The sequence below is a fragment of the Misgurnus anguillicaudatus genome, chromosome 24 (genome assembly GCF_027580225.2).
Source record: "Misgurnus anguillicaudatus chromosome 24, ASM2758022v2, whole genome shotgun sequence".
In the NCBI taxonomy this organism is placed as follows: domain Eukaryota; kingdom Metazoa; phylum Chordata; class Actinopteri; order Cypriniformes; family Cobitidae; genus Misgurnus; species Misgurnus anguillicaudatus.
Window position 1 is genome coordinate 14,708,340 of NC_073360.2, and position 14,626 is coordinate 14,722,965.

General features: G+C 39.1%; 1 protein-coding gene across 1 annotated transcript in view; it reads right to left on the minus strand.

Annotated features, from left to right (window-relative positions):
• The window catches only part of dpf1 (double PHD fingers 1), a 72,072-nt gene that overhangs the window by 50,306 nt on the left and 7,140 nt on the right, over positions 1 to 14,626 (minus strand). Inside the window, 1 exon segment of the mRNA XM_073863277.1 lies at positions 2,896 to 2,925. Within this exon segment, the coding sequence (XP_073719378.1) occupies positions 2,896 to 2,925 (30 nt within the window).

Here is a 14,626-nt window from a genome sequence, read left to right on the forward strand (position 1 = left end):
GTGTGAAGGGGGAGTAAATTACAGAGCATCGAATGTCATATGCTCAGGTCCACCAGAGGGGAAATATTAAGCCCTGCGGTGAAGTGCTGCGGGCTCCATTAATACACCCCTGCACTCAGCAGACACTCAGACCGCGGTCGGTCTTACACAATGGGCCGGTAATATCTAAAGGTCAGTGAGCATGAAAAACTAAGTTCGGAGTCACTGTGATCGTGTGAGAAATCGCGTCCCGGGAAACATCTTGTTGAATGATGTTGTGATTCGACCATTCCTGAATAGCTTTCTAACTTGACTTAACATGTTTTAAGGGTCAGTGGCAAATAAAGACGTCTGAGATGATGAAAATGAAAAAGATTGAGGAAAAAAAGTCAAGCGGTGTAAACGCAATGTAAAAAGTAACAATTTCAATAAATGTGAGAATACCTTAAAGGAATAGTTCTACAATTTTAGTTGAATTAGCAATCGATACGTCGTGTATTCATTAACATAAATGTCAGGAGGAAGTAAAATTATGGCGGCATGTTGATAACGTAAAATCTTATTGGTTCTTGCGTGTCTTGTGACGAAACATGCTACTAGTCACGAGATAAGAGCCAGTGAGATTCAAAGTTATCAACATGCTGGCATATTTAACCGTACTCCACTGATCTTTATGTTACCATGGATATGCTCCATATCGATCGCTAAATAATCTCAAAATATTAAACATTTTGGGAGGTTTCTCAGAGAGGGCTTATCCTAGTCCCAGACTAAAATGCATGTTCGGGCTGCCTAATTTAAAACATCTTGCACTGACATATCTTAAAGGCGGAGTCCACGATGTTTGAAAAACGCTTTGGAAAAGGAGATGGGCCGACTACCAAAACACACTTATAGCCAATCAAATGCCGGGTTGCGTATGTGTGGGGCGGGTCTATCAACAGAAGGCCCAGATTATATTGGTGTTGGGGCGTGTTTGTTTAGGTGATTTCAAATATCAACATTGGCTTTCAAACATCATGGAATTCGCCTTTAAGTTTTTCACTGCCATTGATGAGTTAACTCAGCAACTAAAAGAAAACGCTTCCCTGCCAATGACGAGTATTACCGGTAATCCATAATACTGCTATTATCCACCAGGTGGCAACTTCCACAACTTATAAAACTCTAAGCTGTTCGCCCTAGGGCAAACAGCTGTATGTCCGTGTTTGTTTTGAGGATCGCTCTGAATCTTATCTCTATCAAAAGTCCTTTACAAAAAAATTTTGGTAAAATTGTTGTGTTTTTGAAGAAACCTACCCATATTTGAGAGGTGATATAAAGAGAACTAATGAAGGTAGGATGAAATGGTTGTTTCATTTGATATATTATTCTTTCATTTGATATATTGTATGTCTTTATATTTAGAGAAGAAACATTTCTGGAAGACATTAAAATTTTGTGAAAATCATGAAAAAATTTGGCGCTGAATGGTAACTTTTTTTTAAACCGCTGGGGGGAAAGAGTTAACATGTATCATTGTTTTGTTTTTACCACAGAAATAATTTCAGGGACATGAAATATTAAATTGTGATTTTCAAAAATAAAACTTGGTCAAATGTTTTCAGTGTGTGTATCGGTTCTTTTTAAACATTTCCATCTCATTTTAACAAAACCATGATAATATTGATAACCGTGATAACTTTGGTCACTACAATAATGATATGAAATTTTCATACCGTCCCATCCCTAAGGCCTAGTCCTGGATTAATCTAAATCCTGTCCGGGAAACCTCCCCTTTCTCTCACAAAACATATAGTTTCACTTCAAAAGACATTTAGTAACCCAATGGAGTCATTTGGATTACTTCAATGATGGAAGTTTGTGCTTTTTTGGAGATTTTGCCACGCTGTGACCCGAATTTGGACGAACTACACTAGTCATCATTTGAAGTGGATCAAAACCTTTCATAAAAGTTGACTTAAAATTTTGAACAATACCCATTCTAGTCTTTGGACAACTTAGATTAACTTTTTTGATCCATTTCAAATGTTGACTTGTGTATTTGTTTGATCATTAAAAGATAAAGTAACAGTTTTCAAGATTTTTATTTGTGGTTACATTAGTTGACAACTTTGCAATATTATTTACAGCTAAAATCCTCTGCTATTTTTAAGAGGCTTACTGGCCCTGTCACAGTCATAAGGGTCAACAGCAGTGGCGGATGGTGACTTCTCTTCCGAGGGGCGCAATTTTTAAATTATGTGTTCGTTGTGTCATGTGAACCATGTGCATCGTGTGTCATGTCAAAACGTGCCTGCTGCACACGCATCAAAGGGTTTATGATAAAAGACACTCAGTTAACACTAAACTCTGATTATGCATGAGATTAAGCGAGTATCTGGCAAACATGAGCGTCTCTTTAATCATAAACCCCTTTGAAGCATCTACAGCAGACACTTATTTTGACATGACGAGTCACAGACATGATGGGCTAAATACATGTTGTGACAAGCTTCGCATCGTGCTGGTCAAGAACAAGTGTCTTATTTAAAGGTCCTCTTGTCACATAAAAACAAAATTGGGTACCTGTATGTCGGTTATGAGCTATTGTCATGGTACGGTCTGTATAAATAGCATTTTTATTGTATGTTGATGATTCAAACATAAACAAACGTTGTTGTGTTACCCATATGTTGTGTGTGAAGAGGGCTGTACAAACACAAAAACTTCTTGATTGACACAGATCTGTTGTTTTCTACATAATGCTCCCAATAAGCTCAATAAAAAGCAAACAATAATGCATGTGGCATGGACATCCCATAGGGAGGGGTCCAATTACTGTGCGGCTGGTCCAGTTGGTGACCAAAAACACTGTGATCTGGGTAGGACTGTGCACCAGCGAGGGGTAAGAGCATTCAGGTTTAACAAGCTTACCTGTTCTTTATGACGCCTCCACTTGATTGCCTAGGAAGAGAAGATGAAAGGTGTCAGACAGATGCGGGCGGATGCAGGGAATGTAAGTCACTGATATTCAAGCGACATATAAGGTTATGGCCAAGATTATAACCACTATAACAGAGATCATTAAAGGGGAAATACGATTTCTATTCAAATCAGGATTAACTGACAGAAAAATGGCCGTCGTAAAAACATCACCTACTGTAGCGCTAAATACGAAACGCAAAGCCGTGACAAAAAGACAAAAAGCACAGCGAAAGAGCCATGAAAGTGACTTGGGTGAAACTGTCCAAATTTTAAAAAGCTGTATAATCTGTTTATTGACTGATATTAAAGAATCACTTTAAATCGGTAAATGAAATGCACATTGTAATATGGACTCATTATCCTTTGTATATCCTGGTACAACCCCCACCAGTGTGTACAGTCATTTTTTATGTTCTGTAAAGCAATGAAGGTCATGATGGTGTGTGAAAGACTGAATTTTTGGAAGCTATCCCTTCAAGTGTATCTGGTGTCTGAACACATTTTCAACCATGTTTTTGGACCAGCCACATAAACAGCATGTAAGGCAGCAGTGCGCTACAGTTACAACTGATTCGAAAGGCGGATACAGGAATAGAAAACAGAAAATGCTACTTATTGCCTCTCTAACTACATTACAGGGAAATGCATTATTTGCAGCCGCTGTATTCGAGCTGTCTAAGAGCTCCAAAAAAACATATTAGGTATCTTGGAAGAAAGCTGACAGGAGAAATGGGTGAGGTTGGCTAATATAAGAAAAATCAATAAAAGGAGGCAAAAGCCTGCAGCGAGTTTGGCTCATGTGCATACAGAGCCGGCCAGGAAGTGAATCCGTGGGGAAAGTCTGCATGCCAATGTGCCATGAGGAAACCTTTTCTCTTCTTTGTGTCCACATGCATGCTTAGAAAGACTGTAAAGGTCGGGATGTGTGTCTTCATGTGATTGTGTACTGTATGTAAATTCAATTTCAGCCTTCAGAAAGTTGATGCTGAACTGATCATTGAGAAGAACAGATTCGTACAAATCACACAATCGCTTCAATGTGGTGTCTGTTTCAGTTTAATACTCAAACTAACAAACAGGGCTTGGTGATATAACTAGACAAATCATATCTTGAAATTGTTCAGCCTTAAATGTTGCAATTTGTTTTCTCTATGGCCACAGCTGCTTGAAACATATAATTGCAGGTTACTTTATGTACTTAACGCATATTGAAAAAAATCTGACATTTCCCACGCAATATGCGTACTTGCTTAATAATAGATTTGTGCTTATTTTTAACAAAAGTGCATTTAAAGTCAGTTAAGTTAAAAGAAGAATAAAAAAAGAGTTATTGTATGTACTTATTTTACATTTATTTACATTTATGCATCTGGCAGAGACTTTTATTTAAAGGGACTTTTGTGCATATAAAAAGTCCACTGTGTCGATTTTAGCGGCATCTAGCAGTGAGATTGTGAAATGCAACCAATGGCTCAGTTCACAGCTCAACCCCTTCATTTCGAAACGCATAGAGAAGCTACCGTAGCCGCCACAGGACAAACATGTCATAGTCTGAGACAACGTAGTAACAAAACGCGATCTATTTGTCCGTGTAGGGCTACTGTAAAAACATGACGGCGACTTCCATGTAAGGGTGTTTTTACACGTTTGGTGCGCACCGTGGTGCGGCCTCGGAGCACACCAAATAGTATTGTATCATTTTAGTGTGCTTCGTGTTCACATTTGTTGTTTTTACCATCCCGTACTTTCCAGACTATAAACCAAACCGGCGTATAAGCCGCATTATTCAAAAATGCATCAAGACGAAATAACATATATAAGTCACAGTAGACTATATGTCACGTTTATTTAGAAAAAAATCACAAAATCCAAGCCAAAGAACAGACATTTAATCTGGAAAGACAAGTTTTTCAACTAAACAATAACAGACAGAACAGCAGGCTAAATAGATGTCTGTACGTTACAGTAATATTATCAGTTATTTAAACGATAAACCATAGCATACAGAACTTACCTGAATAGGCTAAATTAACAAGCCAACTAGCGTTAAGTTCGCATACTCGTCATTCCACATCACAGAACCCATTAAATCATATAAATACAGAAGCAGCATATGGCGAACTCTCGCGGCTGTAGACGGTAATGATGTCTCTTGCCTCATAAATGTCCAAATTAGTTCATGCTGACTTACAAGGCGCACCTGACTGTAAGATGCAGCACCAGCCAAGTAATGAAAAAAAACACGGCTGATAGACTGAAAAATACGGTAATCGAAACTCCGCACCGTACACAATGTGACAAGCTCATCGCTGTCATTGGTCTCTGACAGCTCTTACACCCATGACCACCCCCCCACGTTTCAATGACAACCAGCCTGACAGGAAGAGCGAGGCTAGCAAGATAAACGATGCACGTCTTTGCAAAGTTTCTTTGCTTTATCGCAAAATTGCGCAACTGTTCTGTTAAAAGCCCTTCTCACGGAGCCATCACTATTTGTGTGTGTGGAGGACAGCTATGCATTTATAAAATCATCAGCTCAAACATCCAGAAGACAGTGAATCTCTGCAAAGGACCAAGATTACCTTGTTTGTTGTTAACCCACAATATAACACCCGGCCCACGTCACGACACACCAGAGTTCGGCCGTTTAGTGCGCACCAGAGTGCAGCTGTTGTGTTCACACCGACCCAAACAAACCGTACTAGGACCGACACGTCATTTGGGCAGACCTAAACAGTGCATGTGTGAAAGCACCTTAAGGAGACCAACAGTGTATGTAGATAAAAACTTCTCTTTCTACGGTAATAAAAACAATATAGTTCATTTTGTAAACTCTTTATACACCACTGATAATAGGGATGCACCAAAAGGAAAATTCTTGGCCGAAGCTGAATAAAATGAAAAACTCAGCCGAAGGCCGAATACCAAATTTTTTTTTATTTTTTTTTCATTTTCCTAATTATTTTGCCAATTTTTTCACAATTGCACAAGTTACATTTTCAGAATGTCCTTTTTACTATATTTATTTCACATTATTTAAAGGACATTTTTTAAAGATGTAAAATAGGTTTTTGGTGTCCCACTACCTAAAGTGCGTATGTAAGTTTTAGCTCAAAATACCTCACAGATAATTTATTATAGCATATTTAAATTGCCACTCTGTAAGCCTCTGAACAAAAATGTGCCGGTTCTGGGTGTGTCCCTTAAAATGCAAATGACAGATGAAATGCAACACTGATCGCAATGATTGTGGTTTGTTGCAATTGAAACTCAATTTTGCTGTTAATTATTTTTTCTCTCTCTTTTTCTCCGCACTAAATGGCAGTGCCGTGGTTGGATAGTGCAGATAAAGGGGCGGCATTATTGTAATTGGCCTTGCTACCTACATCACAAAACAGGCGAAATCTGAACGACCTAATTTTTCACATGCCTGCACAGAATGGCTTACCAAAACTAAGTTACTGGGTTGATCTTTATCACATTTTCTTGCTTGATAGAAGCACTGGGGACCCAATTATAGCACTTAAACATGAAAAAAGTCAGATTTTCACGCAATGACCCCTTTAACAATGAACATTGTTTTAACATTCCAGCAGTCATTATAGGGCCTTTTATATCTGGTCACTTACCTGATCATATAGCTATCTGACATGTTAAAACTGTTGCATTTACATTCGACCATATAAATGAGTTTTGGCTTTGATATTAATCCGATCTTCTATTCCAGCGCAAAATGCAAATAACCTATTCATTGCTCTGCCTTAAGAAACTTGCAACAACGCTTATATTGCAATGTATGTTGAGCAGTGGGTGCGCGCCTGCGTGCAAGGTCAAGCACGAGCAGAGGGGCTGAAAGATTGAAGAACATGATAGAGGAAAAAGCGCTCAACAAAGCGGCCTAATGCTGCGTTTACACCAACCGCATTTCAGGGGTCAAAATCGCGTGTACCGCGCCTAGTTTGTCGCTTGAACAGTTTGAATGCATTTGCGAGTGTAGAGCGTAGTAGATGCGTGGAAAAAGTAAGCATTTGACGCACATCAGAGGCAAAATCCGCTTCTTGTGGGAGGGGCAGGTGCTATGCGGTTGTATGTTTGCAAGATGACTGATGTTGATTGTGCATTTATCGAGAGAGTTACCGGTTTGTATTTGGCAACCTTACTATAGGGGGGAAATAAACGGCGCGGGTCGATAAACGTCAAGTGACTCAAAAATGAAATGTGTATTACAACTTACAAGGTTGCCCAATGTCCTCACTGACACTCTTCCAAGCGAGGTCCTTTTTATTCCTGTCTCTATAGAAATAATAACTTGTGTCGTATAGCTCCGGGTGACTGCTCACAGACAATATCGTGCGTTCCTTCATGTTGAATGAGTGACTCCGGGCGGGGCTGCCGACACAGCAGCAAGCAGGCTTCTGATTGGTTAACGCGGCGCGAAATTCCACCAAAGTTAAACTTTTTCAACTCGGGCGTCAGCCGGCAATTCGCATCAAACACAACATGCACAAAAAGCACCATTCGCGTGTACCGCGCCATCCGCTCAATTCGCGCCATTTGCGCGAACTAGACGTGCGAATGAGGCGGAAACGCGCCTTCCGCGCCGCTCCAAACACCTCATCCGCGCCGTGAGACCTCCAGACACGCGTCACTGCGTCTTTACATTGACATTGAAATCACTCGCGCTTCACGCCTCTACTGCCGCTGGTGTAAACGCAGCATAACAAACAGCTTGTTGTTAATAAACATTTTATTTCTAATTTAATATAAGCGTGTTTGTCATTTAGGATTTTACTGGTTTTAGGAAGTTTTTATTACATACTGCTGACGCTCTTCATCAGATGGTAAGTTAGATGGTAAGCTATTTTTTATATCACCACAAACACACTGCAAATACATCAAAATTGTTAGATATATCACCTAAGCAAACTAACAGAGATATTATACCATATGGTACCACCATCACTGCACCATGTACAGGCACAGGTACTTTTTTTGCATGATTGCATTTGAGACTTATTTATTATTTGTTAATACAGCATAAACCTCCAAGCCAGTGGCTCTGATGTGCATTTAGGTACAGACTTAAAAGTCATGAAAGGGTAACCCTCCCTCCCCCTCGACCTCTTTAAAGTCTGGGCACGGAGCTGTAACCCTTATCCCATCACCTCAATGTGTGCTTCTAGTGAAACAAGCCTAGCTTTCAATATTACGTTGACAGCTGTAGAAAATGGCTGCCCTCTGTTTGTTTGGTTTTAAATGAAATCTCATTATTTTATACTGTATCAGTGGCCTTGAAAATTGTAAAACATGCCTTGCTGGAGATGCCTTGTGAACCTGGCTGTATATCATGTAACCCAAAAATCAAAGTGTGAACCCCAATTTACTTGACCACTGCTGCTTTTCAGATTTCTCATAATTGAATCACGGCCTCCCATATAACAGGTGACCGCAGCAGGGTTTCACATGCTTTCATTGACCATATAAAAGTGTGAAGGAGCATTTGGACATAACCTTTCATGCCAGACTTCAATTTGTCCACATCACTGACAAATGAAGTACAGATCCAATCAGACACATCTGATGCAATTACTCTTGTGTTTTCATTACATTTGTGTTTGGGGCATCCCATAATTCAAAACCACAGAGTGCAGGCCAGTGTTGTTATATTGGTGGCGTATATCAAAGCGTCTTTGTGCGTATCTTAATGGAACAAAACCATCTAAATTATAATCTACTTTCTGAGAGCGATTCCTGGCAGATGCTGCCCATTTAAGGGTCTTTTTTACGACTAAATCCTAGAACCGTCAAATCCTGCAATAAAATGTTATACTGATAATGCATGCTTGATACGACACCAATGCATGCAACTCACAATTTAAAAAAGAGAAAGCATACCCACACACGCAGTAGCTAAACAAAGGGGAAAAACAAGAGCATGGTGCCTTTTCTCCAAAAAAAAAAAAGAATTGATTCAGGAGAAGCAAATAGCTTCAAGCATCCGGTGCAAAGCTGGATGCCCCTCAAAAATAGATCAACCTCCAAAATCCTGCAGCCTGTGTGATTTAAGACAGCGAGGAGGTGGAGGGAGGCATTGTCTGAAACTGTTTTAAAACTCATTTGTGAATTCCTTATTCTTCTCACCACAGCATAGAGAAAGCTCCCCATGCGGTGCCAATTAGTCTCAATTAACAGTTTTCCTTTGGAAGAGTAACAGAGAGCTCCCTCTAGAGGACACACGGTGTCAGTTAAAAAACAAGCTGTGATAAACTGCACTATTCCTAAGTTAATTGAACGTACAAACACATGCTCAAAAAATCTGTCCAGCATTCATCAACCACAAGGACAACATAATATATTGACATAAGTAACAAGTTTCATGCATACAATTTACTAAATACTAAAGTATAGTAAAAAAAGCATTACTGATGTTTCTTATGACATCAGATTGTAATACCGTGGAAATCTGATATCTGGTGATCCTAGCCACCTCAAAAAATATTATAATGCTACAATACTATATCCACAACATGCCCTAAAACATCTCTGGTACTTTTAAAATAAATCTCGGCTTCTGTTGTACAATCAACAAAAAAAAAGAATAGCACTAAACGTGTTTCACTGGCTCGTAATCATAGGGGAACCACTTTAAGTGCAATGTAACACCTATGTAGAACCATATGTGATGCCATTGCATGATTATAGCACCACTTATGGCTCCACATAGCACCATATGGTTCTACATAGGTGCTACATAGCAGTTAAAGGGATAGTTCACCCAAAAATGAAAATTCTGTCACCATTCCCTCACTCCGACATTGCTACAACCCTGAATAAATGTCTTTGTTTTGATGAATGCGAAGGAAGATATTTTGAGGAACGTTTGTAACCAAACCGTTCATGAGCCCCATTCACACTCATAGTATTCTTTTATCATACTATGGAAGTGGAAGGGGATCATGGTCGATTTGGTTATAAACATTCACTTAAAATGTCTTTCTTCGTGTTCATCAGAACAAAGAAATTTATACAGGTTTGTAACAGCATGAGAGTGGAAAAAATGATGACAGAATTTTAATTTTTGCATGAACTATGCATTTAAAGTGTACTTTTCGAGTGTACTGTTGCTTTTTAGTATTTATCAGCCACAAGGACAACACAATTTATTATCGAGATATATTATACACTCTAAAAAAATAAGTGCTAAATAGCTCTAAGGGCGGTTTCACATTTGATGCGATTGCCTGGTCCAAACCCGAGTTCGATTGTTCCCCCCTCCCCATGTACTGTGTTCACATATTATTTTTGCATCCGAACCGCGGTACGCTTGCATCATCAAGCTGCAGCCGGCGCGTTCTCATGTTGCTTGGCAACCGCTGTATACGAGAAGACGACAAGCGTGATTGACGAACTGCAAGCAGAGAGATGATTTCTGAATGCCTCCGCAAAAATTGACGTCGGCGAAAAGCCCGTTGTCATCGAAACGACTTTAGTTTGTTTGCGCCAGACAGACGCAAGTGCGTTTCTGTATTATTTCTTTGAAAACAAAACCAAAGGTTTAAAAAAATAAGAACAAAAGTCAAGCAAGCATTCTATGCATTTTGTTGTCAAGGTAAGTGCACGCACACAAACACACACATCTGTTTTGGTGGGACATTCCATATAATACGTAATTAACAGTGGTTCACTTCCACGATTTGGTATGATTGCGCTCACATCAGCAGTGAACCGATCTGGAGTTCACATGAACCGGACCCCAAACCACCCTTTTTAAGCGGACTCGAGTACGTTTCGCGGGTGCGCACCCGAGTTCGGAAGACAGCGTTCACATCATCCAAATGTACCGAACTCTGATGTCAATCGAATCCGGGTGCGCACCAAAAGTGCTAATGTGAAAATGCCCTAAAAGCTCATAATCATAGGAGAACCATTTTTAGTGCTATATAGCATCTATAAAGCACCTATGAAGAACCATCCGGGGGTGATATAGCACCACTATAGCACGAGATATGGTCCTTAGTTAACTTCAAATTCAAGGACCTTTAAGGACTTTCCAATCCCCTCAAATTCAAGGACTAAACGTGGGGACACATTTCAAGTGAGAGCAAGGTTACCCTTTAAGATACATTGTTAAAGTTCCCTTTAGAGGGAACTCACGCCGCATCACTGCGTTGACACTTTAGGGACGCCTCCAGGGGTAAGTGCGTTTGAATGTGTATATCAAATTCAACCCATGGTGAGGCTTAACAACAAAGAGAGGGTGACGCGGGAGCCAGGAAGTATAGCGCTATCTGAAATATTGCCAAAGAAGGCTTTATAGGGATGCAGGAAGTATGGCAAGGGAGACGCAGCGTCTCATTCCCTTCTTAGGGAACAACAGTTACATACGTAACCTGAGATGTTTTTATGTGTCAAACACAACTATGGAAAAAAGCATTTTGGTATAATCAACATTTGCATACAGAAGATATAAGCATTTAAAGCGTAACTAAACTCCTGGTCAGAGCCTGACTCCTCCCACAATATTTGAAAAATGCAAAAAGAAAAGTGGGCAGATCCCAAGGAGATAGAGAAGCCGAACTAAGTGTGTGGTGAGATTGTAACAAGGGCGTGGTGATCTTGAACCTGCTTACGTCACGAGTAATTTTTTGCACCCACCATCAAATAGGAAAATTCAACTGCAGTAGCCACCGTTCAACCTGAAGAGGGCAGCACTCAGACGTTTTTACACCATATATTGTAGTATTAAAGCACTTTATATCCAAATGTCAAAAAACTTACTAAAATCAATGAACAGCACTAATAAAGCCCCATTCGTACAGATTATTAACTAAAAAAAGTTGGTTTAGGGTTTAGTTACGCTTTAAAGGGAATAGTTTAGCATGTGTGCTTAAAAAGTCTAGAATTTTATGATATTATCCTACACTACACAGGGAATAATATGTTTTTTCTTCAGAAAATTCTTGCATAAAATAGATTTAAGCACTTTCAATGACCTGTATCTATGTGTGAATATTTTCAAACATTTCTCAGGGCCTTGAATCCCCCCCCCTCCAGATTACAAACTTTCAAGGATTTCAAGGACTCGTGGGAACCTGCAAGCACAATATAGTTCTACACAGGTGCTACATAGGTGCTATATGGCACTTAAAATGGTTCTTCTATGATTACGAGCCATTTTTTATTTTTATTATTTTATTTATTTATTTATTGCTATTTTTTATAATAATAATTTAATAAAGACGGTTTCATTGGACGCACATGATACACATCTGGATCCGAACTTTGCTTCCGGTTTTCGGTTTTTTAAAGGTCTGACTAGTTGCTAAACTGATCTCTTGAACAAATGCCTCGTCGAAAATAACAAATGTTTTGGTTTTCTAGGTAATCTATGTGTTGTTTTTTTTGGTTGTTATATAAATAAACTACCTTTAAAGTACTTTGTGGTTATTTATTATTAGCGGAGTTTGCCGGAAGTTACATGCGGACCACGACAGCCGCTTGTTTATGTTGTTACTGCTGAAACCGTCTATACACAAAATACACATTCTGGGTGGCATCAGATGGTAATGAAAATTTGATATCTGGTGGTCCTAAAAAAAAAAACATGCCACCATGTTTTTCACATGCCCAGAAATATGTATTACCTTGGTAAATGTTTTGTTATGGATCTCAGCCTCAATTCTGGGTGTAAAGACCTTTTTTGCACACTGTAAGAATGCATAATATGTAAGTTGCATATAATTAAGAAGGATTTAATAAAGAAACCCAATACTATTATGTTGTAAGTAATAAATGTTTCCCTTTAAAGCTGATTGAAGTGTCAAATTCAAATTGCCGCACCGCTTCTGACATTGACTGGACTAATGCATGCAAATCCACTGAACATACGTTTAGTAATACGAATTGAAATTTGAACCAACTACAGCAAATTAATTCAGTTAACCAGCAAAATCTTTAATAAAATGTACTTAAATCCACTTCAATGTGTTTACAGCGCAGACAGAGTTTAGGTGGTGGTCTAATAAGATGACTTGGCGTGCATTATTTTCATATACTTGGTACGAGAGGATATTGGCATCCCCATCCCCCATCAATTCTGTAGATTACACTTTGCAAAAGCAAACTCCTCGAGCACCTCTCTCTTCTTTCTCATCCTCCGCCTCGCCGCCCCCCCTCCTCTTTTTCACTAGTCTACCCAGTCAAATGATTTATCTCATTTCTTTCTTCATCTGCTCCTCTCCACAGCATTTTCCCCGGTGTGCTGGAAAACTGAGAACTAATATACAGCCAGAGCTCAGCCCTACATTAGTGAGGTCAAGTGTTGCATTAATGTTAGTGGTAGACTTTTAAGAATTCATGCTAAATGTGTTTATATGATCGTGTAGTGAGTGGCTAGGGGTACTTGTTCATTCATTCAAGTAAAAAAATATGTGTTTCTGTAGCTCAGTACGTAGAACATTGTGTTAGCTGTGCAAGGGTCATGGGTTCGAATCCCAGGGAACACACATGCTGATGAAATGTATACTTTAAATGCACAGTAATGCAAGCTTTTGGATACGTATTAATATAAACAAATACAATAACACAAAATACTAGAAATAGCCATGTTGTAGTGTACCATGGTAATTCCATAGTATTATTATTTAAAAGTGCCCAGCCAGGAGTAGCATGCAAAAAAAAAAAAACATAGTAAGTAATCATTCAGATTTTTATTCATATTAAATGCTTTTGCATAAGTATTTTTAAAGGTTGCTCATTAAAGACACTGGCTCGTACAAATTGTGGTTGACTTGGAAGTCTAAGGGTTTACCCTCAACCTACCAGAGCAAAATTTACCCTGGTTCACCAAGCGCAAAGTCAAGGTCAATCAGTATGAAATTAGTTTTATATTCATCAGCATCACCTGGGAAAGGATTTTTGGTTACAGAAAGAGTCAAAACATCTCATTTGTATGCCGAGCCAAATGAACTGTTTAAAACATTTTCACGTGTTATATTAAAAGATGCACTTTGAATTTTTAGCCATCGCCTGCTATACACAGACACCTGCATTCGCTATGGATGCCTACAGAATACCCAGAATCCTTTGCAGCTGTACAGATGCATATATCCTCAGAGGCATTAGTCTACTATATTGAACTGGCCTGCTGTGTTTGCTGGCAAAGACTGTGTGTTCACATAAATCGTTGCCTGTGGTGTAACACAGACCTGATATCCTGCTGCATGTTCCACTGTCTGCGCAGACTGCAGGACAGACACCGATGCAACCCGGCCAGTACAGTAAGGTTTAAGCTTTCGGCTGCACCTGGACTGTCATTTTACTATGGTAAATCCTGACGCTTATTGTTTCAAGACTTTAATTACAAGACTTTATTACATTTTTACGGCAAACATTTAGGAACTTATCAGCTAATTAGTGCTTACTAGGAGTCGGGGGAACGATATTTCAAAGTGTTGCAATGTTTTGCATCACTAAAGTGAATTGATATTCTCTCGCCTGAATGTAAAACATTAATTTTGATGCAAAACTGACTGACCACCGTACCTTAGCATTACTGTAGGTCGACGTACACTCGGCAAAGTCAGAAAAATAATGTAACCTAACTAATAAAGTCCAACACGGATTAATAGAAAAACAAGCTGATAAAAGACTGCAATAACAATACACTAATATTATTTAA